This window comes from Stegodyphus dumicola, chromosome 4 (genome assembly GCF_044657685.1).
Source record: "Stegodyphus dumicola isolate Sdum_Otavi_A_Nest chromosome 4, ASM4465768v1".
NCBI lineage: Eukaryota > Metazoa > Arthropoda > Arachnida > Araneae > Eresidae > Stegodyphus > Stegodyphus dumicola.
The window spans coordinates 87,231,514-87,256,899 of record NC_140771.1 but is presented as its reverse complement, the minus strand read 5'-3'; the positions used below and the strand labels follow the sequence as shown (position 1 = coordinate 87,256,899).

General features: G+C 30.7%; 1 protein-coding gene across 6 annotated transcripts; it reads right to left on the bottom strand.

Annotated features, from left to right (window-relative positions):
* Window positions 1-2,955: 2,955 nt before the first annotated feature.
* Window positions 2,956-25,052, bottom strand: Cby (beta catenin antagonist chibby). 6 transcript variants are annotated; one of them, XM_085815163.1, is made up of 5 exons: window positions 24,711-24,838; window positions 20,243-20,442; window positions 16,403-16,509; window positions 6,718-6,788; window positions 2,956-3,162 (listed from the first exon to the last, which is right to left on the bottom strand). In XM_085815163.1, exons 2-4 carry the CDS (start codon window positions 20,364-20,366, stop codon window positions 6,741-6,743), a joined length of 279 nt encoding a protein of 92 aa, XP_085671289.1. In that variant the 5' UTR covers window positions 20,367-20,442; window positions 24,711-24,838; the 3' UTR covers window positions 2,956-3,162; window positions 6,718-6,740. The 6 variants fall into 6 exon arrangements, with proteins under 6 accessions (XP_085671289.1, XP_085671288.1, XP_085671287.1 ...); XM_085815162.1 differs by lacking the exon at window positions 2,956-3,162 and adding an exon at window positions 5,876-6,222; XM_085815161.1 differs by lacking the exons at window positions 2,956-3,162; window positions 24,711-24,838 and adding an exon at window positions 24,913-25,052 and having other exon boundaries at window positions 5,876-6,788.
* Between the last annotated feature and the right edge of the window lie 334 nt (window positions 25,053-25,386).

The following is a 25,386-nucleotide window of genomic DNA, read 5'->3' as shown; positions in this document are numbered from 1 at the left end:
TCAAAACAGCTAAAGAAAGCTATTCCGCGAATTCGCTACAGTCAACAAGAGCAGTTTTCTAAACAACAACAAACTAAGTAACTACTCCGAACTGAGAGGTTTCCTTCCTTTTATAAGATTTTAAAATAGCGAGCGAGAATTTTCTAGTACTTTCTCGAAATCAAAAAGAGATATTTATTAAATGTTACATGCACATGCTCTTGTATTTTCAATTTTCCGGCTTAGCTTTCTTTTAGGGGCGAATTCAAGTGCAACGCTTGTCATGGTAATCGCACTTGCATTGCAAAATCGGATTCAAGTGCAACGCTTTTCGGACACGCCTACTGAAAATACGTCACTACCATAGAGGAATTTTGTGGCTACTCCTGACCTGCCGCAAACTCTTAATAGCGACTGTAAACAAGATGGCTGAAGTGATTTTGCTCAGACGTGAAATGGGGAGGGAGGATCTTGGAAGAGCTCCTGAATTTTCAAAGGTGTTTTCCAGAAAATCTTCATTTATTTAAGAAAATTTTCGCGAATATCCTCTGCATTGTCTCGTTCTCAAGGCCGGGAGTTTTCCTGTACCTGGGGGTCTTGTCTTCCTTGCAATCTTTTGCAGCACTAAGATGGAGCGTTCAGATAAGTAGAACTTCTTTTCTCTAAGCTAAATCAAATATCTGTCACTAAAGTACCTTTAAATTCATTTATTTATTATGTTCATTATTATTATTATGCTCATTTTATTATGTTCTGGCATTAAATACTTAGTAATTGCTTTAAGTCATGTGGTTCTTTTTTGGTTACCATCTCGTAGGGACGCTATCCTTATCAGTAGTGTTAGCACTACCCATTGGGGCCCCTTTGAGGAATTTCTCGAGAGGGAAAAACACGATCTCGGGCTTGAATGAATGTATAGAGTTGTAGTTTTTGCTCCTTTAATCTATATTTCCTATCTATTAATTAAAAGCATATATTAATACAGTGTGCCTCATATTGATAAAATAGTACACATATAATAAATTATGACCATTAATTTAATAAATAAATAAAATGCTTATTTAAAAAAATAATTAATATTAAAATAGAAAAAAAAAACTCCGTAATTTATTTACTTATTTATTTTTGTTGATATGTTCTCGCCTTGTTTTGGATTTATGATTTTATCTGATGGTGTTTTCTGAGTATATAAATATGTTGGAAACCGCAATAGATGATGTTACTTAGTTTTAATGTATAACTTTGCATGATATTATATGTATCTTGATCTTATGTGTCTTCAGTTACTGTGTCTCAAGGTAGAGGCTAATATTGGTTTCCATGTTAAAAAATAAAAGTTTAAATTAAAAAAATTTTTAAATTTTAGTTTCCCTGTTATAGCAAAAGTTAGCTTCTAAACTTGACTTATACTGTTATGTGACTGGACCCCCAATATTTATTATTTTATTATTAATTTTCCCCCATCTTTACATCTATTCAGCTTTACAAAACACGCTCATTACACACACCTGGAAGACTCTATTTAATGTAAATGATAACAACTTTGACTACACTCATGAACACAATCGTGGTTTTTTTTTTTTTAACAAAATTCTCTTACTTCCTTTCCTTTTCTTTCTATAGGCCCTTTTTTTTTAATTATAAATAAATAAAAAAATCTTTTTTTCCTCTCCATTACTTTTGGGCCATTTATTTATTACTTTATTTTGTCCCATCTTTTCTTCCTGGCCTTTCGAACTCGTATAAAATATACGAAGTTCCTTTTTATTCTCCTCTGAAATACGAAATTGCCCCCCCCCCCTTCTATATACCTTTCCTTCGCACCTATGCTTGATTTTTCGCCCATCGGTGCAGAAAGACTTAGCGGGTGCAACAAAAGACATCTGTCTATTTTGTCTGTCTGTAGTAATGCACTACAATCTCAAATCCCAATGTGGTCATGCAACTCTTTCATAGAAGTAAACCTTTCATTACACAGAGTGCAATTTCTTTCATTATAAGTTTCCAACTTATGCTCAGAATGAAAATTTCTTATTTGTCTATATAAATTACTTTTAACAGAAAATGAGCAGTCACAAAAAGCACAACAAAACCTGGAACTTATCGATGACATATTAGTATATAAAATATTCTTAGTGTTATTAGTTTAACAACATAAGAACTCTGTAATTATCAGAAAAATACAAATGGCAATCTAAATAGGAACACTTGAAAAAACAGTAATATTTAGATGATTTTTAAATTACATCAATACACAGAGTCATTATCATGGTGTGTATATATAAATATGCTGTAAATAGCAGCTGTATAACTTAGCGCATAATATTCATAACAAAAAACAAAATTATTGTACGGAAATATACATCAATAATGCTGTATTTAAAATCAACCAAGCATAAGAAACAGTTTCGAAAAGGAAAAAAAAAAAAAATAATACTTTTCAGTTTCTTCTGTACCTATGAAAAATAAAAATTGGTACTCAAAGTAAGTATTCCCAAACCAGAGTTTTTACATAAAAAAAAGGTAATTAATGGAAATGTTTGTTACCCAAAAAGTAAAAAAATCAAACTTTAATAATGCCCAGTAATTAATTAAGGATAAAAACAGTGCTGAATATATATGCCTTATTACTTCTGAAATAATAATCAAGTTAAGCACGTTAATAAACAGAAAATTAACTTGCAAAATGTGAAAGGAAAACCTGAAAAAATTTACTCGTAAAACCTGAAAAGTATATTGTAAAATCTTAAATTAGCTCACAGATAAGCAAAAGATATTGTAAATAACTTGTAAATTTGAAAAAAATAATAACTCGTAAAATCTGAAAGGAAAACCTGAAAAAAAAAATTAACTTGTCAAACCTGAAAAAAATAACTCGTAAATTCTGAAAAGAATATTGTAAAATTTTAAATAACAGCTAAAAGAATATGGTAAAATATTAAATATGAGCTACAAAAATAAGCAGAGCAAAAGTGCTTTACTTTTGAAGCGCACACCGCAACAGTCAAGAGCAAGAATGAATACCACACTTTCTGGCGGTTCCCCCTCGCCACGATCATTCTTCCACACCCGCTGTTTCAAGTGGACTTTACCAGGCGGCAAAGATCAAAAGGATCTGGTTGGGATTTGAGATTGTAGTCCTTTTCACCCTGTTTTTCAAGTTATCCATATGCAGCAAACTGCCTGCGGAGATACAATTCCTTCAATGTGCTGCACATTTGGCTACTTCTTGTCAAATCCAGTGTATTTAAAGAACAATCTTTTTTATGCAATAAAGCTGCAATTGAAACTGATAGTTCATTGTAGTATAAAATGTAGGGCATGTTATCCATTGTCTCAATTTATATGAAAATTTTCACTATTATCTAAATGTGACGTTAAAACCCAAATCATTACTTAAAACGGAAGAGCTAACAATGTATTCCTTGTAGTTTGGGTCAAATTTTTTTCACCAAGATCGTTTCATTTTTTATTTTTTAAAGACATTAATTTGATTTTAATTTGCCGATTGTTTAAAAAACTCTTACTATGTTAGATAGCAGACATTATAACAGGGTTCATAGCCACATTTTAGTTAAAAAAAAAGCACCTGTCTAATTACATTATACACAACTGCATAACCTTAAAAGAAAAATTAGACTTGCAATTTAAAATATGAGCAAGGCAATATTTATTAAGAGAATGAGCATTACCTCAACCATGGAAAACAATTAACTTTTTTTTTTTTAATTTTAAATGACAGTTCAGTTTACAGAATTAGTTTACAATGAGAGGGGGGGAAAATATGCAGAACTAAACTATATTACAAGACTTAATGAATTGTCTGCTTTTTTACCTCGATACAGATTGGTGGGAAAAAAACTCTTATCATGATGTCAATAATTTGGTATTTCTGTTATGACTCATTATTATTTGGTAATTATGACATCATTATCCAGTAAGTATTTTTTCTTCGATATTTCATACTACATGTTGCGGTTTCCAGAACCTATAAACTATTACTTATATTTTGAGACGCAATGTGGATTTCAGGTTGGTGGATTTTCGGTACTTGACTGTATTCTAAATTTATGCTATACAATGTGTATTTTATTTAATATCAGTACTAATTTGTTTGATTTTAATTGAAAGTTTTGGTACGAAAGAATTTGTATGCTCATTTTCACTTGTTACTTGTAAACACACTGAAACACACAATGGAATTGGGTGCTTTTGAAAGTAATAATCTTGATTTTATATTACTTAACTTAAATTGACCCATTTTCTTAATTTATACTGCCAGAAGCAGAAAAATCAAGAATCTAGCCTTAACAGATTTTAAGATACAGTAAATTATTTAACTGAAATTTCCATTTTTCATTGTGTGGAAAGTAAAGGGAAAGGAAGTGTAAAAATGCAGCTTTTTAGCAGATTTCTAACACCTTTGCTTATGCTGTTAAGGGATTTCCGGTGGGGTTGAGTAGGGTTGCCAGCTCGGCCTTCGCAGCTGTTCCAGATTGGCGATATTTAAATTTGTGTTTGGTTCAACACCTCAGAAAAAGAAGAAATTTTACTGAGCGTGAGGCGGTGATTGTAAAAATTAGTTTTGTCACAATTTTGAGCGTGTATTGCCGACGGTGGTAACCTTGTTTAACAAAATGGAATGATTTCAGGGTGAAGGTCACTTTTATGCTTTCTCTCACACGCTGTATGCTAAGAGAAAAGAAGGGTCTACTGTTCGGCTTTGACTTTCGGGAGGATGAGATGCTTCTCGCTGAATTATTGGGGCTGTTTGCCAAGTGGCTGTGCAAGTCCTTTCGGATGTAATCTCTGATAGTTCGTTATAATAACAAAAAATGGATCCTTCTCAATTATGTCCATAATCATGGTTCAGGTTAGTAAATTCTTCAACTGGTTGCTGGTACCTTATTATTCAACCTCACAGCTGCCATTGCCCTTATTATATTAAATTTTCTACTCATAGGTTAATAGTTTAATTTTCGCATTGGTTCTGTGCGAGTTTCTTCAATATCTGAGAAATGGAGAGCAGTGGACTGTCACATATCATAGCCGTGGTCTGGAAGTTTTGATCTCCGCAATGGTGCCTTGTGAGTTTCTTCACTATCTGAGAAATGGAGAGCAGTGGACTGTCACATATCATCGAAGAGGTCGTGAGAGATTTCAGTTCTTCGCATCAGGCTTCTGTCCAGTTGTACCAGCTCCTGGCTGACCCGTTGTTCCTGATCCTGGCTGACCGCTGTTTGATTCATCTAGCCAGTACTTTATGAAAGCCATCATACTTTACAAAAAATTCTAGTTTGTTAAAATTTTTAATTAAAAAATTCCCTTCTTAATTTCTTCTAAAAAAATCAGACCGGGTATGCTAATATAATTTTTTTTTATTATTATTTTGTAATTTTTTAAAATTTTCTGTAGAATTAGTCACAATTTTGTTGTTCTTCTCGCTTAGCTATGCCTTTATTTCATTATTATGTAGAGAAATATGAATGTAAAATCTTTAACGAAAAGGCTTATAATGTGTTTGCAACTATTATAGAGCTGTGTGGTAAATCAAATGGGAATTTTCTAATCCAAATGCTAATTATTATTTAAATTGTCTTAATACTTAAGAATTAATACTCAAGGTTCTCTTATTCACCAGTGATGAAATTTACCCCTCTGGTAATAGTTTGATATGAAATGTGCAATGTATAAAAATTAATTAGTGCAATATTTGAGTTAAACTATAATGATATTTTTATCCATTATAGTATGAAACTGTTAAATGAATCATTATGTTGCAGAAAATTTGTTATTAATAATTAATCCCCAGGGGAACATTTATTCTTAATTATTCTTGGTATACTTTGTCTGATAATTGTTTACTTTCCACTTAATAAAATTTAAGATATATACATTGGATAACAATTGTATGTTTTATTTAATCACTATTCATGATCATCACCAGTTATAACATGAGGTTATTCCAGTACTTATTAATTACAATGCAAATGCATGAAATAGTTAGGTTAGATTTTAGGTAAATTTAATTTAAGTGAGGTGTCTTCTTAAAAGGCACTTTAACACATTTTTGTGAAATACTCCAATACAACTTTTTAAAAGAGATGAAACAAATAATAATGCAGGATTTTTTCACCTGTAACCAATTCTACAATTACATATATAACATGTTTGATAAATATGTTATGCATACATAAACATACTCACCAAAATGATACTTTCAACAGTCCTTTAATTTAATAACTAAAATTTGAAAAAAAAAAGAGTACACTGATGTATTAATTTTTCAGATTTTTTAATCAAAATAAAAAGCAGTAAATATCTGAAAAATCCTGTTTTAAGTATAGAAAATTTACCCTTTGCTTTTCTCATATTAGTAAGATTTTAAGGATTATTATAATCATACTTCCTACAGAATTTTTCTTACAGATTTTATTGTGTTTCATGCATTTTTCATTTTTTAAATTCTGATTTCTCTTCATCTTATTTTAATTTTCCTTATCAATAAATTATAATTTTAATGTATAAAAATTAATATAAACAAAATAGTTCCCTGAAATTATCTTTTGACTATGAATTATATGTTGTTGCAACAAGCATATAACACGATTTAATGAGAAAAGAAAAACTATTATTCTAAAAGCATTAATAAAATAATTTAAATATCAGCATGTATATAATAACACTTACAGAAACTAATTATGACATTTTGATTGATATTTTCTTTATAATTTATACCTTGACAATTGTATGTGTGATCTTCACATTGAAAATCTTGGGAGATTATCTTTGGCAACAGACTCTGCTAACTGTAAATATAAATATATATATTTTTAAATATTTCAAAAATAAATACTATAACTTAATTTTGCAAAACTGATTCAAAATAAACCTTGCAACCAAACAATAAACTGCATTAACTAATTTTACATCCCTCAGAAATCTCAAAATGCAAACTTTGTTTTTGGTATTTAGGATAAATCTTAGGAGCTTAGAATTACACTGCATTGAAAAAGGACACATAACTAATATTGTTATTTATTGTAACATACAAGCCCAGACAGTGTAATGACCTCTTACTATTTATTTTTAAGTGCAGTTATACTCGTAAAGAGAAAATTATTCAGAACAGTTATATTTCTAGACAGAAAAGTAAGTACTTCTTTTAATTTAGAAGTCAAATAACAAACTTCTTTGTTAAAGCACCCAATGCGGACCAATAACAAAGAAGTCAAACAAGTACTTCTTTTTCTTTGTTAAAGCACCCATGTGGGTCAGATGCCAAATCTGGCAAACTTAATTATCAGATTTTTAATGTGCAAAGGGATTTTCCCACTGTTTTGAACATGTCCACATATATCATTGTTTCAATATTTATTTTTTCCCTCAAATGTTAAATAATTTACACTTATAATAAATTTGAAAATACAGTGGGTACCACTTAATAAAATCGCTGCTTTATAAAATCAACTGTTTATTAGAATCAAAACCCAAGGAACGAATTAAAATGAATACAATATCATCATAAAATAATGGTTCTATTATATCAAATCGCTTTTAAAATTTTAAAGTTAAAAACCTCAAGTTTGTATTTCCAGTTTAGTGATTTTGTTCTATTCACTTTCCCACAAGGAGGTGCAAATACTAGAATTTTCTTATCTCGAATTGTCAAAAACCCCAAAATCTCTGTTTCAAGGTCAGTGATTTCATTCAAGGTTGATTCACTTTTACATGTGGAGTTGCAAATACAGTACAAAGTCCGAAATCCGGACTCGTCGGGACTTCGGCGATTACGGATTTGGGATTTTTCCGCATAATAGATCATCAGTTTAAATCTAGTAAGATGGCATGTAGAAATTATAAAATTAAAAATATGAAATCATGATTTATGAAGTAATAAAGAATTTATGATCTAAAGGTTATCAAAATTTATAAAAAAAAAGCTTAATATTTATTGTTTACCTTACTAAACATTTCTTTCAATGTAAGTTGTTTTAAGTTGCTTCGTTTTTTGTGCTAATACTTTCCCTTTAATTCTGTATATAGACATAATCTCTTATTTAGTTACATTGTTAAAGTCCTGTAACTGTTGTTTCGAGAATTCCGAATAACTTGTCAATCGAAATTTTCTGGTTTTTCAGCAACATCTCTGTCATTTTCTTCACTACCGGTAGCGGTATTTTCTGGATCTGGAACCATACTACAGATTTCGCCATTCATGATATAAAAACTTCTTTTACATTATCTTCATTTATTACCGCTTCTCCCCATTTCTTTACAAAATCCGTTAATTGGAAAATTTCACCATTGTTTTGCGATATCCAAAAACCTTTAAAATTAGTGGCTATCATCATCAAATTTAGCTATCCTACACTATACATATTTGGCTATGCGTCATGAGCTTGGCGACTAACGACAAATTGTTCCGTTAAATTTTATCTTGCTTCTATCGCGCACCAAGACAATTAAGCCTGAATTGTATTAATTAGTTATTTATTATATTTATGTCTATTTCTTGCATATGCTTAAGGCTTATCAGAGTTCTGTCTAAATAAATTCCCACCATATATTCAAGCCTTATTGAGGGCTGGCGCTAGATATCTTCCCGCCTGATGCAGTCTCTGTGGGTCCTAAATTTTGCAATTGAATGTGGCCATACGAGCCCTGGCACTGGTTCTGGATTTATGTGAATAGCAAATCAGTTATTTTTAATTCAAAAAGCCCTAAATGTAATCTTTGGGTCTATGAGCATCATTAACAAAATCTATTTTTAGCATATGCAAAGAAATTTTTGGTAAATTTTTCCTCGTCAACAATTTTTAGTGCATTTAACTTAAATCTGTAATCATCGCCAAGCGGAATGTCAACATAAAAGGTTACCAGACTCCATTATTATTCAATTACTATCACTACATGAGTCAATACTGAAAAACATGCGGTGATGAAAGGAAAGTACAATAAAAAATGATTCGCCACGTTGGCGTCAGATCAACGATGCATCTGTGTGGAATGTTTCGGTTTGAGATGTATGCCAAGCAGATATGCAGCAACGGAGCCAAATTACTGAATGTACAAGTCTAGGCTAAAATGACTGTTTCTTCAATAACTAGGTATTTTATGTAGATTTGAAGTGAAATTAAGAATCGGGACTCTACAGATGTTTTATTATGCGCGGAGGGGGAAATCAAATGCACATGTGTAAAGCCTACGAGAAAATGTTGGTGGTGGTTTTGAGGTCCGGATTTCGAACTTTGTACTGTACTAGAATTTTCTTATCTAGGCAAATCATGGGTTGAGGTTGTCAAGAGGTTGTCAGAACTTGCTCCGATCAGTTGGGGGAATGGAGAAATATGAAAAATAGACATCAGGGAGAATCTGTATAAAAAGTTGTCTTTTTTTTTTTTTTTTTTGTTCCCATAATGCACTCAGTTCACTCATCCACATAGTGCTTTTGTTGTTTTGTTATGCCTTAAAATGTCCAAATGCAAGGATTTAAGTTTAAAAGATAAAGATGAACTGTTGAAGCAATATGATGCTTTACCAAAATGCAGCCAACATGAAGCTTCTGTACAGCTCGGAGTTTCACAACCTGCATTATGTACATTGTTGAAAAGAAGGAAACCAATATCGGATGGATTGATGGTAAATGTCTCACAGAAAAGGAAGCGAAATGGAAAGTCTACCAATGTAGAAACTGACACAAAAAAAAACACTACGGTGTTGCAAGAAATCCTGGATGAAGTCGCAACAGAGTTCTTCAAAATGTTAAATCTAAAACGAAGTATAAAAGAAATTAAACAAATAATAAAGAAAGTTTTTCACAGATGATTCATTGCCACTTACCTAATGCACATGAACTACTAATTAATTCAGTTCTTACTTTGAAGCAAGGCAAAAATACAAAAAAATTCAAAATATTTTCATTAAAAATTGAAGATATAGAAAAACATAAAACACCAAGTACAGTTAAAGCAAATAAAAAAAAACAATTTTCACAATTAAAATTACAGTTTCTATGCAAAAACAAACAATTTGGCCAGTAGGCAAGAAGGCTGATTTTTCAGTGCACAAAACTGAAAGTTTAATTTTGGTCTCACTCGTCAAAAAGACATTCAAGGCTTAGAAACTGCCTTAATTTGTTGTGAACTCAATGCTGAGTCAATGTACAGGATAATTTAATAACTTAAATGATAATTCCAAAATGAATTAAGCGTAATTTAATTTGCAATAATAAAAGAAGACGTTACTTTGTTGTTGCTTAGTTTCTCTAGATTGGCAACAAATCCACTATTCTGCTAAGTTTCAAATGTAAACAAATATGACTGCTATGGTAAAAAAAAAAATTAGACTTAGGTTCACTTAAACAACTTTTAAATTGTTGATAATTCTACAACTATAACATGCAGGTTAAGTAAAGGTGTACAAACCTTAACCAGAAGATAAGAACAACATAATCCAATCATTTTTTAAGCAAAAAATTCACAATTTACAATTAATAAAGAAACTGAGCTCAATGAGCCGAGTAACAGAGTGGATATATATATATCAGTCAAAAGTCGTTAATTCGGACACACACAATCCGGAATGATCTATTATCCGGACCTCAAAGCTAAAAACTTTCTGCGCATGCGTCGCGTTGACACATGCGCATAGGCGTTTACGCCTGCGCGTAAGACCTTTACGACTGCGCATATGCGTGTGCGCAAGCACAGAATACGTTTTCGCGTGCGGGTTTTATGTATAACGGACGGTATAAGCTAAAATTATCTAATAATCTATTTCGGTTAATGTTGATGATTGCGTTGTTCCTTAATCTTCGAATTGGATCCGGCTTATTATTTTTTGCAGACTATAAGAGCAATTTTATAAAAGTAAATTTGAACTTTCGATTATGTCAAATAGAATTTCCGATGCTGGAGCTCCCAAAGGATCTACAAAACAAAAGTAAGTTTCGATGTCTATCAAACAAAAAGTGCAATTGCTGCAAAAAATGGATAAAGGCATATCCTTTGTTTATCTAAACTTTAACGTTTGTTTATCTAAACTTTGTTTATCTTTAACGCCGCAGCACGCAATGAATTGGAAGTTCATCTGTCAGCACTATCCTTATCTTCAGGGCAGATGTTTTTATTTTATTTGACTTATAATTCCTTACTAAGTGTAGTATTTCATCTTGATGTACTTCATCTTTGATATGATTTAAATCAAATTCCTCATCATTATAATTCGCTTCCAATAGCGAAGAAAGTGACAGAGGTTATTGAAAACGAAAAAATTTCGATTGACAAATTAGTCGGTATTCTCGACACAGCAATTATAGGACTTGAACAGCAGAACTTTGTAACTGAACAAGAAATTATGTCTGTTTATAGAATTAAGGAGAATGTATTATCACATAAAAAACGAAGGAACTTAAACAACTTACATTGAAAGAAATGTTTAATAAAAAAGTAAACAAATAAATATTAAGCTTTTTTTTTTTTTTTTGTAAATTTTGATACCCTTTAGATCATAATTGTTCTTTATTTCATCAATTTCGGTTTCATATTTTTAATTTTATAATTTCTGCATGCCATCTTACCAGATTTAAACTGATGATCTATAACCCGGAAAAATCAATAATCCGGAATCGGCGAAGTCCCGGCAAGTCCGGATTAACGACTTTTGACTGTATATATATACAGTCAAAAGTCGTTAAATTTAAAAATTACGACTGATATAACATGTAAATGTGCACCTCCCATTTTGGTTGAAATCGACTGCACCAAAAGTGTATATATATATATATATATATAATCGTAATTTTTAAATTTAAACATTCTGAGGCTACTTGTTTTTGAGTTATGGGACATCATACATACATACATACAGATGTCACAAAGATCTCTTCAGAATCCATTTTAAATCAGTTTTATAATTTGTTTAAGGAAAAAGAGTCCTTTATTCTTTATCCTTACATACAGATGTCATGCAAAAACATCATTAAATTGCGTTTAATAGCCATAAAAACGGATATTTTCTTTGAAATACGATACCCATAATTTTTCATGATTACAATACTTCCTATACATCGTACAAGGAAGTAAAACGAGGCAATACACAATAAACACACAATTTTCATTAAAATAAATTTTCTCCATCCGCATTTGACAAATTCCACTTCTCTAGAATTTTCAATAAATGTAAATTTTTCTTCACAGCTTTGAAGCAGACCAGAAGTTGCACTTGAGTATCTAAAAACATTAAGCAGCTGACAAACCATCATGAAATAGATGATCGGCTGAATGACATTGCAAATTGCCTATATTCAGTTCATTCGTAGATAACCCTCACAACCATATAACCACTAAAAATTTGGATATCATTCAAAACACACACAATTTAAAAAAAACTCATGAGTTATGGAGTAAAATATAGAACAATCAGATATGTCAACAAAAATTACTGTTACAAAAATTTAGAAAACAGCATGAATGAATTTATTGTTAAGGCCAGCTATCAGGTTAATTTGCCTATTAACCTGATAGCTGGTGCCCTATATACCTTTTTAAAATGGAAAGATGAAGTCCTTAAGCAGATTAAAACTGAACCCCAAAACCAGTAAAATTTTATAAACCAGTAAACGTCAATTAAATTAGTATCATCTATTAAGAACCTAAAACAACTATTCACTATCACCAAAATTGGTAAAGCAGATAATAACTTAAAATTTATATGAAAAATTTTCTACACAACAATTATTATTAAAGAACTTTTTAATGCCAATACTTACCAACTAGCAAACACTACAGAAACCATTATAATTTAACAGAATTAAAGCATTTAAGAAACTCAAAATCTCAGGTACAACAGATTCCAAGGTACAACAGTAAATCCGAGGTACAACAGATTTATTAACCTGTATGCTTTTCCCAAATTCCATATAACACCACTAAAATTCAGATTCATAGTAAATGGCACCGATAATTACAAGAAAATTCTAGACCATTATTTTTTACTTCAGCTTAAAAAATCTGTTAATTAATCTTCAATGCTTGTACATAATTATGCAAGCTCATACACAGAACATTATTATTGCCGGATAATCAATAATAACACTCGTGCAATTAATACTGTTCAGTCTATTCACATACAAAATATCAAATGCTGTGACTTTGAAAACTTAAAAATTTCAAAATAACTTTTTAAGCAAGTCAGAAGTATCCTCACGGAGAACACAAAAGTACAGTGCAAAGTCCGTAATCCGGACTCGTCGAGACTTCAGCGATTCCGGATTAGGGATTTTTCCGAATTATAGATCATCAGTTTAAATCTGGTAAGATGGCACAAAGAAATTATACAATTAAAAGCATGAAACCGTAATTTATGAAATAAAGACCAATTATAATCTAAAAAGTATCAAATTTTACAAAAAAAAAAAAAAAATGTATTTATTTGTTTACTTTGTTAAACATTTCTTTCAACGCTTGCATGCGTAAAGCATACATTACTTTTAGTCGAAATTAGAAAATTGCAACCAGAAAACTATTTGATGTATATTCGTGATATTTATAATGACGAGGAAATTGATTTAAATCATATCAAAGACGAAGTACATCAAGATGAAATACTACACTCAGTAAGGAATTATAAACCGAATTAGGAAAAAAATCTGCCTGAAGATGAGGATAGTGCTGACATACCACCTTCTAGTTCAGTGCATGCCGCGATGTTTCCCTCCTCCCCCCGCAGAGCAGTGTGAAATTGATAAACAGATTTCGGAATGATTAGAGAAACAAATCATTAAGCCAAGCTGTTCTGATTACGCGAGTAATATCATGCTAAATAGAAAAAAATGCGGTTCATTTAGACTATGTCCAGACTTAAAGGACAATTAAAACCTGGTGAATCACTTTTCGAATATTTAATTGCCATGCATGAAACAGCCAGTCGCGTTTCTGTTGATGATTCATCAATTCTTGATTAATGTAATCAATGGGATACCCGATCAGAGTAGTAACAAAATTATTTTGTATGGGTGTAAAACTATTTCTGAATTCAAAGAGAAATTAAAAATATATGAGAAAATCCGCGTTCCAGATACGAAGAATAAGGGTTATTCAAGTACTAACACACAAAATAAAGCATATGCTATACCTAATATGAGTAAAGAACGAAGGTGTTATAACTGTGGAAGTATAGGGCGCGTGATGTATGCGCATTCCTTACGCGCATGCATAAAGCATACAAAAAAAAAAAAAGTTTGTGGCTTTGAGGTCCGGATTATAGATCATTCCGGATTACGGACTTTGTACTGTACTAACAAATTGGACTTCCAACATTTCCAAGAAAGTTATTACTAATAATATTATATTAAATCAAATACAACACATTAAAAGTATTTGTACAGATACAATAAATCTACAACACAAAATTCTACTAATTAAAACTCTTAAAAGTCATCATGTGCCAAATAACTTTATTAACCTTTGTCTTAAAAGAGCAGGCGTTAAATACTCAATCTAAATCATTTGGGGGGTATATTTGGATGACTATCAGTTAAAAACTTTTAAATAGTGTAATTACTGTAGTTATTGTATATAATGTAAAAATTATTTCTGGTATCTTCTTTATTGCTGTTACTATAAAAATGGGCCTATTTCAAGCTTGCTTAAAAACTCTTGAGCAGTGAAGATACCTTGTACTTTTTTCCTCTTTGTGCTATGACAATTAGCCAGAAATTAATTAATTTTTCTTGTTTGGTCAGTTTTCAACACAACAATTGTTTGGTCAGTCAAATTTCAACAGACGCATCTTAAAAGTTTCACGACCACTTCTTTCCCACATTCTAAAAATAGATTCTAACAAGTCCCCGCCTACGGCCACTCTCTCTGCTCCTCCATTCTCCAACCTGGTTCAAAATCCAAATTCCATTCCGAGTATGAAGAAAATGACCTGTATCACTTTAAAAGCTAACAAACACACAAGTTAATTAATTAATCTTCTGGCCATTTATGTATACAGTACAAAGTCTTTAATCCGGACTCGTTGGGACTTCGGCGATTACTTCATTTCAATACAGTTACTTCATTTCAATAGAATTCTAACTACTCTTGTCAAAGGAGATAATATACGAAATAATCTATTAGAAAATAAATTATTATTTATGACTTTGCAGCTTTTGTGCATGTAATAGATAATTTATTGTGATCAGTTAAATTTTTACTTATATATACCGTATTTTACGGCATATAAGACGCACTTTTTTCTCTAAATTTGATCTCAAAAAAAGTTACCTGCGTCTTATACATGAAGGACACAGGTTAACTTACTGAATGCTATTTTTAGCCCGGATAAAGGTCTGGACACACATAACTTTTTCTACATCTGCCATAATTATTTTGTGCATGCGTGAAATATCTGTCACCAAAAAGCTCCAAAGCTCGAAGCTGATGTCAAAGTTCGAACAGGTTCGACGGTCACATTACATCTATGGAGCCTTTCCTTCACACACGTGTCGGTAAAAACTATCTGTTTAAAAAAAAATACCCTGTAAAATATGACTACAGGAAACAGGAGATTAAGCTATACAATTCAGCATAAACTAGGAGTGTTAAACTATGCCAAAGTGCATGGAAACAGAGCAGCAGCAAGGCATTTCGGTCCACCACCTATCGAAGAAATGATACGTACTTGGTGACTGCAGGAAGATCAACTGAAAATTGCTAAAAACAAAAATATAATCTTCAATGCCCAGCTCTATCTTGGCCTGAACTTGAAAATGCCATAAAAATGTGGGTGATAGATACGAGGAAATCTGGGATAAGTGTTTCAACCAAAATGATAATCAATGAGGCCAAAGGATTTGCAGAAAAATATGGGAATCGGAACTTTTCAGGGTCTAAGGGCTGGTGCTACAGGTTCATGAAAAGGCAAGGCTTATCAATGCAGAATCAGTAATGCTCTTGACGGAACAGAAGACGATGCATTATTCGAAGAAGGTGGTACTAGCAATGATGGAAACAGTAGTGATGACGATAGTGAAAAGGATTTTTATGGTTTTGAAAGTGATTAAAGTCTAATTTCATGATAGGCAACGTTTTCCTTGAATCTGTGTTTTTTGTTGTTTCTGCTTTATTTTGTTTTATGTTTGATTGCTTGTCGTTCATTCATTTATTCATTATTAATATTTACATATCATGTTCAAAATAGCTTGCCGTTTGTTAATTTTCCTTAATAAAAATATGTTTGGTAATTGCATTTAATGATTGTTTATTTGGCTTTTACGAAACGTGAGAACTAAAAGAAACCACATTTTAAGTTATTGTGGTATCGTGCGGACTATTGAAACTTTTTTCCCTTGTGTGTGGCCTTCTAAATAAAGGCACGTCTTATATGCTGTCAAATACGGTAATTCATTAATTATTAAGTGCATACGACTTACCATATTTAACAAAATTTCAACCTTAAGTTTTAAATAATTATTTTCTTCTATCAGTTGCTGCTTTTGTTTTCGAAGTGTAGATAAATCCTCGTCTACTTCATTTTTATCTACAATAAAAATTAAGTTCAACTGCATGATATGAAACAATTTAAAAGAAAAGTTTTCATTATCAGTCTCCACTTGAATATCAATACTTTTTGTTAACAATGTCAATCTTGAATATTAATACATTTAAGCAGAAGTATTTCAATCTTTATACACTGGAGAGAAAACATTATATAGCCAAAACTAATCCATTCCTTTAAACAAATTCAACTTATATTTGCAGTAAAATAAAATAACTGATATGTAATTCTTAAGAAATGAGAGAGAACACTTTTCGAATTATTATGATGAAAAACTAGATCTGCATGCAGACTTATGTGATGAACTACATTTATGAGAAAGAAAAAAAGACTACAAATTAATTAATTTAGTTTAGTTTAAGTATTATCCTTTTATTCTAAGTCAACATGCAAATAATTACAAAGGCTGTACCAAAAATATTGTACTTAATTAATAACACATATTGATATAAAACACTAAAATACTCTTTCAGTTTGTCTTTATGAATATTAATATACAAAATATTCTAAGTATGCATTATGTATAATATGCTTAGTTTTTTACCACCCACCACCCTATATACATAGGTAAGGAAGTAATGTTTTTGCTTTAAAAATCCTATAGTGAGTTTTTAATGAAAAAGCATGAAATTAGGTCCTCATAACACTTTACTATTTTTTAAGTGATGTCAGTCTGTCTGTGTGTTTGTGTGTGAGAATTTTTTCATTCGTGACAACTCTTATATCATGTATGGTATTTTCTCTCTCCTGCATGCCTTCGTGGTGTAACTGAAAGCATACTTGATACATATTTGAGAGGTCTAGGGTTTGACTCCTGGAGCTCTGCACAACTTTCATGTCTTCCTGCTTCAAAATGACTTACTGATTCTGTAACCAAATTTCCAAAAATTTCTATTTTCCATACTTGAGTTTTCTTTGCATTCATATAAAGAGTTGATCAGATTTTGGATAAAACTGAACAACCAAAAGCAGTATTTTATTTGAAGCACAAAACAGTTTTGCTACAATAAGCATAACATATTACTGCGTATACAAACTACTATAACAAATTATTGCAGCTGAACAAACATTGTTTATTGATACCTAAATATCAAAGGATAAATACAGGCAGATCAAAATGAATTTAGATTTATTGAAGCTGTAAAAATACCACAGAAAAAACTGAATTATGATATTCATTTCAGAGTATATATTTTAAATACATTACATACCTTTAATTTTTTAAATTAAAAACCAACTCAAAGTGTTATTCAATTGCCTATGAAATACAATTTTTAATTTAAAAAAAAAGTAAACCAACAAACATTTGACATGTTACAAATTTAGAAAAACCAGCTTTCTCATCTGACCAATTATACCTAATAAAATATAATCCAAAATTTCATGTTTATTGATAACTAGCAGCTACGCTGCCAGCATTCGTCTGGCTTTTAAATGTACCATAAAAAAGCCTGAAGGGAACACCAAATGTTAAATTTAAAAACTACCCAGAATTTTACTCTGCAGAAAACTTCCGAAAAAAAAAACAAATTTAAAAAAAAAAATACATTACATATAAAAAAATTAACCAACTTTCCGTTGAAGAAAAAAAATCATGCAAAACTTTTCAATATCTTACAAACAGTGAAATAAGCAAAAAATAACATGAAAAAACTCAAAATACAAAAAATTCCGCACAAAATTTTACTCTGTAGAACAACTTTATCAAAAAAAAATAAATAAATAAATAAATAAATAAATAAATAAAAATCAATAAAAATGTATTACAGTCAAAAGTCTTTAATCTGGACTCGTCGGGACTTCGGCGATTCCGGATTATAGATCATCAATTTAAATCTGTTAAGATGGCATGCAGAAATTATAAAATTAAAAATATGAAACCGTAATTTATAAATAAAGAGCAATTATGATCTATAGGCTATCAAAATTTACAAAAAAAAAGCTTAATATTTATTTCTTTACTTTATTAAATATTCCTTTCAACGTGCGCATGCGTAAAATCTACATTACGCATAGTTGAAATTAGAAAATTGCAACCAGAAAACAATTTGAAGTGTATTCGTGATATTTATAATTACGAGGAATTTGACTTAAATCATATCAAAGACGGAGTACATTGAGATGAAATGCTACATTTAGTAAGGAATTATAAGCGGAATAAAAAAAAAAAATACCCTGAAGGTAAGGATAGTGCTGACAGATCAACTTCCAGTTCATTGCACGCCGCGACGTCCCCCCCCGCAGAGCAGCGTGCAATTGATAAACAGATATCGGAATGGTTAGAGAAACAAAGGATATGCCTTTATCCATTTTTTGCAGCAATTCCACTTTTTGTTTGATGGACATCGAAACATGCTTTCGCTTTGTAGATCCTTTGGCAGCTCCAGAATCGGAAATTCTTTTTGACATAATCGAAAGTTCAAGCTTACTTTTATAAAATTGCTCAAACAGTCTGCAAAAAATAATAAGGCGGATCCAATTAGAAGATTAAGGAACAACGCAATCTGCAACATTAACTGAAATAGACCGTCCGTTATACATTAAACGCGCATGCGTAAATGCATAATGCGTTTACGCATGCGCAGAAAGTTTGTAGCTTTGAGGTCCGGATTATAGATCATTCCAGATTATGGACGTCCGGATTAAAGACTTCTGACTGTATGTATATAAAAAAATGACAATGAATTATGCCAATCTCTTAAAAACAGTGACATTAATACGATGAAAAATTGTTGCCAAACCCATATTTCTAAAAGAATGAAACTATTCAAAATGATGCAATTTCATCAAAAATCTATCAACAACAATAGGAAAGGAAAATTGTTGCTAAAATCACATTTTTAAAGATGTGAGATGTGTACTCGGAAGCTTCATTAAAAAAAAAAAAAATTTAAATACAAAATATTATCATTTTTCCAAAATTCTCTTTATAAAAGCAGTCGCAAGGATGAAAGTTTAACGTGTCCAAAAATCAAAGAAAAATAAATTGTACATTTTTAAAAATAAACTTTTTTAGAAAAAATCCCGTTGAAAAGGTGTTAAGCTGACTTTGTTAAATAAATTCATATTTAATCGATTTATTGAAACACGAAATTTTCGTAAAATAATCCGGAAAAATTGATAATCCGGAATCGCCGAAGTCCCAACCAGTCCGGATTAAAGACTTTTGACTGTATAATAAATAAAATCTGTTGAATTCTGTTGTTATTTTAAATAAATTGTTGACAAAATTGTATAAAGTGCTATAATAAATATAAATATATATTAAATTCCTTTAATATGTATACAATAAATAACTGACGTTGAGTTTGAATTCCTGTTTACTGTGGTCACTTTTTTTTTTTTTTTTTTAAATGCATACTTATAATGTTTAGCAACAACTGCACTTTCTTAAGCCTGAATTTCACCAAGGTCATTGCAGATGACAAGTACCAATTAAACTCTTATTTCCCTTGAATACGTAAAATATTTCACATTTTATGATTTAGTAATTACTTGTTAAAGTGAGCACTGCACTTAATTATCAAAAGTGGCAAATTTAATCACCCAAGTTGTAACATGCAAATTTAAAATTTTACTATAATTATATGCAACTGCCACAAGGAAATACATACGTTCTAATTGGAACACTGTAGCAACTGCATTTCCATATGCAGTTATAAAAATAATACACTACTAAAAGAAGCATAAGAATATAAATAATTGAATAAATAACCTGTTTTCCATTTTCCATCATCGAAAATTAGTGTTTTATTATCAAGTTGAATTTTTACTGTTTCTGGAATGGACTCGAGCTCATTTTGAAGAGAATGTGTGCTCTTGCGTCGAGTTTTAAACATTTTAGAATTCAGAAGGAGATCTCCAAGTGACAGATTATTCTGCGAAGATTTAATTTTTCTGATGACATTCAGCTACCTATAAAAAATAAAGAAAATATAGCAATGATATAGTGTGTGATCAACAGTTTTAGTTGTTTGTTTTTTAGATACCGGCATTAAAATTCATTATTGGTTTAATGGTGTCCGATGTAATATTTTTGCTAGCAGATTTTGATATAAAGATTTTACACAACAAACGCTGTATGATGCCAGAAGTGCTTTCCGGCTACCTTGCAGAAAGATGGTGAATATTCATTAATAAAAGTGATTATATTTTGGCCATGATGAGCAACATTCATAATGTATATATGGCTGAATGACTCATAACAATGGCCTTTTTAAAAGCCACGCCTGTTTTATTTCATTAAATTGGAAGTAATTTAAAGTAAATGGAATTATAGCAATAGGTTACTAAATTAATTGAGGAATTATTTTCATTTATGAACTTTAATTATTTGTATTTACTGTTTATTAATTATAGGACAGAATTAGCATTTTAGTGGCACTATCTAAGAAATAACTAACTGAAAGCATACTACACATCATTATCAAAAATATATATAAATTAAATGGTACTTTGTGATTATCCATCCCCCTCCCTCTCCAAAATTAGACAACTCACTGATGACTAGATGACTAATTTTTTGGCAAGTTAACACCTGTTAATACTGATGACTAATTTTTTGCAAATTAACACTTGTTAAAAAAGCAACAGCCATTTTGAAAATGGCACTGCACTAAAAAATTTTATAAAAGAGAAATGAATCAATTAAAAAAAAGAAAAGGAAAAGAAACATTTGTAATAAAACACTTACTCTTCGGAAGAAATGCTTATCTCTTTTTTTTTTTTTTTTTTTTCATTGTTGTTCTCTTCTTGTACACAGGCATCAGTTTTCCTTTAAAAAACATCGAACAATTGCAAAAATGTGGCATTGTGCATGCTCTTGTGATTTTGGTATGTTCTTAAGAAATGATCACAAACAAAATTACAATATGCATATCTACCATCAATTTGTATCCTGTGCCAGGTACAAGTATAAATGAGTGGGACACCAACTCTTCATTTACCACAAACCTCTTGACAGAGCTTTTGTTTATTATTTTCTTTGATTATCCCCTTGCTGCATACAGTAGTTGCTTACAAACATTCACGTCTTCAAAATTGGATGAAGTATAGTTAGTGCAGTGGGACTATACCTACACTTCATGATTACAGTGGTAGAACTATACCTGTACAACCTATCATAAAATTCTGGTGTCCCGACCACTTACACCTGTTCTTATTCTTCTCCTGTAAATAGCAATCTTACAAAACATCATAGAACTGTACAAATTTAGCACTGTACACACTGTTATCCCCAAAAACTCAGCAATCAGTTTTCACTTAAATACATCAGAAAATTGGTCAAATTTGAAATTGGCCCACAAATTTTTATCTATGAAATTTGTTTGCTTATGAAGTATCATAATCCCATTATGATTTTTAAAAAAGTGCTCAATTCAACAGAAACAAACATTGATGGATATTAAATTTGAAGGTGGAAATCCATGCTCATTTGCTGCAAGTATGCACTTACCTGGGTTGCCACATAAATAAATTTTAGCAATATCATACATTGCCTATTTTGGCAACATAGTGCATTGTTTCCTGAATAATTGTGGGAGGGAGATGGATAATCCGAAAGAACAATTTAAAATTATTTTTTATTTCCACAAACACATTATTATGATTAAGCCAATCTTTAAATCTGCTTTAATAATAAATACGGAAATGGTTATTATTTACATTGAACTATAATGTCAAGTAAATGCACAAAGGTACATAAATTACTAAAATACATAAATAAAAATAAATAAATAAATAAATAAAATAAAAAACCTTTTTCTTGATGCAAAATGTTAACATCGGATATATATAGTGATTGTACTTTAATATGATGCTAAAAGTAAATAAATTACAGCTTTCAGTGAATGTAAATTTAAAGGAAAAAATACTCATAGCAGTATCTTGAATATTCCAGGTTCAATCAATTTGGAATCGCTATAGTCTGGTATGAGAATTTCAGAAGACACTAAATTGAGCAAAATAAACTCTAAAAAAATTAGTAAACAAAATTATACTTAATACATAAATGGTTGGTTAATACATAATTCAATTTGGCTTCAATGAATTCGATTCCATCTATGCAACTGAGTATATCAAATCAAACACTAATAAATTTGATAATGAATTACTTATTAATATAGATGAATGGAAAAGCAACTTAGACTATGCTAAGTTCAACTGCCTGATTAACATTGGCTGAACAGCAAGAAAAAATTATTAGAATGTTTGAAACTTGGTCAGAGCATATTATGCAGGTGTTAAACCTGATACTGATTGTGGCAATGCAATTCCTTCCAATGAAGGTATGTATAAAAAAAATAAATAAATAAATAAAATAAAAAAAGACCAAAAGAAAAAGTATGTGCACAAATCAATTTTGCAATTTTCAGAAAATAAAAAGTATAACAAATTAATAAATAATTTATTAATCATGTTTTATTTATGAAAAACAAGGAGAAAATGTTTTAGAACAAATTTAGTTCCTCGATTAATCCAGTTTAAGCAGTTTCCAACAGTCCAGGATATTGGCAGAATAGATTACTAAGACTGTATGTTTTTATTAAGTGCATATAGCCCATATAGGCTGTTACCTATTCATATACAGACCTTTTCTATTTAAACTTCATGACAACAGTAGATTATAAAATGTTTCCTCGGAAGGAAAGAAAAATTCTTTTTACATAAGAAGCCTACTGCCTAAGTGGTAATACATAGTCAAACTTATAGTACTTTATTCATGCATATTTTAAGAACACAGGGGGAGATTTAACAGTTTGGGGTGTTGTAACAAAATCTGATCTGCATTAAATATAAAATCATTATAGCAATGAGTGAAAGGTTGGCAGAAAAAACAAGTCCTCGTTCAATAGAAAAGAGGCATCTTACCATATGAACAGTATATGTAAAAATAAACATTTGCTGATACACAAGAAAGAGATGATGCGGGTATACAAGTATGAAATAAATAGTTTAATAGGATGAGTACTATAAAATGAAGTGGTACAATAAATTTCTAGTTTGAGTACTTCAGTTGCCACACATTACAATGTTTAATGAACAATCAACAAACATACACATTGGAGGAAATTGAATTTATAAACATGATATGGAATTTCAAGAATTTCTGGGTGGGATTAAAATATTTACTCTTGATGATGTGGCTAAAGTGCAGAATCGCCCACTTATTTGTTTGGCACTTTTTACAAGAGTAATAAGAATTGGATTTTTGTCAATTTTCTTTGACTTTTTAAGTGAAAATAGGTCGATGTGTACACGGATAAAGTCAAGGGAGTGCACAATGCCATTTCTGTGCAATTCTGGAATGTTTTTTTAAGTGAAAATAGGTCGATGTGTACATGGATACCGAGTATGTGCAATTCTTAAAAATGCGCCAAGCAGTGAGCGATTGCATAAAAATGGCATTGCGCACTGTCTTGACTTTATCTGTGTACACATTGACCTATTTTCACCTAAAAAGTTAAAGAAAAGTGACAAAAATCCAATTCTTCTTACTCTTGTAAAAAGCGCCAAACAAACGCCAATCAAATAAGTGGGCAATTCTGCAGTTTAGCCCCATAACCTAATTTCAGAATGCAATTCAATTTTTTATTCTAAAATAATTTTATTTTCTTACTAATAATTATTTTATTCTAAATAATTTTTAAATGCATGCCATGTCTTTTACTTTCCATACTTTTATAGAGACTTTAATCAATACAGTCACACCATAGCGCGTAATTTTTAACGCTACTGAATTAATCATTATGAAAAAGCAAATATTAAACTATCCAGTGAAATTCATTAATTACATAACACATCACCTCGCATTTCTACAATGACTAGCAAATTGTTCTATCGAAGGTAATTTTTTTCTCTTAAAAGTGTCTTTTATTTTAAAATAACTTTTTTTTTTTTTTTTTTTTTTTTTTTTTGTGTGTGTGTGTGTGTGTGTTTGCTTATTTTCTGTAAATCAACCCACAAAATTCTGAAGAATTATGTTTTACCTCGTTAAGAAGAATTTGCTTGTTTTATATCGGACACATTTAAAGTTTTGTAAAAATCGCATTAAACACCAGCTAGTATATGATAATGCTTTAACGCAATTACACTACATTAAAACACATTTAAATACAACTTAAAATTGCATGCGAAATATTTTTAAAAATTAAAAACATTTAAAACCAGTTATCGATACATACAGAAAGAGCTAATAGTTTCAAACACTAAAATTTTGCCAAAACACCTTAACCAGTGCTGCCATCTATTAATTATAACACGAAATGAATTTTAAACTGATATACCTTAACCAGTGCTGCTATCTATTAATTATAGCACGAAATGAATTATAAACTGATATAAATAATAAGAAATTGCAATTGAAAATCTGGAAAACACGCTCACAATTTAAAATTTCAAAAGCATGTAAAACCATCATAAATATTTCTCTATCAGTTCGTCTTATGTTTAGAGCAGTGGCAACAGTTCCGAAGGCTGTTTCCAAGGTCACGGAGGTTAGAATAGAAGGAGGGAAGCATGTTCCTAAAACGTACTCGCTGTACCTCCTGCTGTGAGAGCTGCTTCGCTGCTATTGGTTAGAAGAATTTAGACGTAACATAGAGCTTTCGACGTCATTTGTTTTGTCACGTGGTAAAGCTTCTCGTACTCCAGCTATAGTGTACTAGTACACTATACTCCAGCCATACTTGTTCGTATTGGAGCGGTTATGTTTTAATCCTTTAAAAAAATCAGTTAAATCAGAGGTGATTTTATGTACAACTGAATTAATTCATATGTTAATATATATTTTCACTTTATGCAATACACACTTGAGAAATACAAAGGAAGGAAAATGGGTTATTTGCTTGAGAGGGTTAT

What these genes read in the sequence shown, in the direction of transcription:
- Cby (XM_085815161.1), bottom strand. Translation starts at nt 20,366, where the DNA reads ATGTTTAAAACTCGACGCAAGAGCACACATTCTCTTCAAAATGAGCTC. An exon ending in TGATGGAAAATGGAAAACAG is followed by an intron (nt 16,510 to 20,242) that starts GTTATTTATTCA and finishes TTTTTATTGTAG; the next exon opens with ATAAAAATGAAGTAGACGAG. An exon ending in TTGAAATTTTGTTAAATATG is followed by an intron (nt 6,789 to 16,402) that starts GTAAGTCGTATG and finishes TTATATTTACAG; the next exon opens with TTAGCAGAGTCTGTTGCCAA.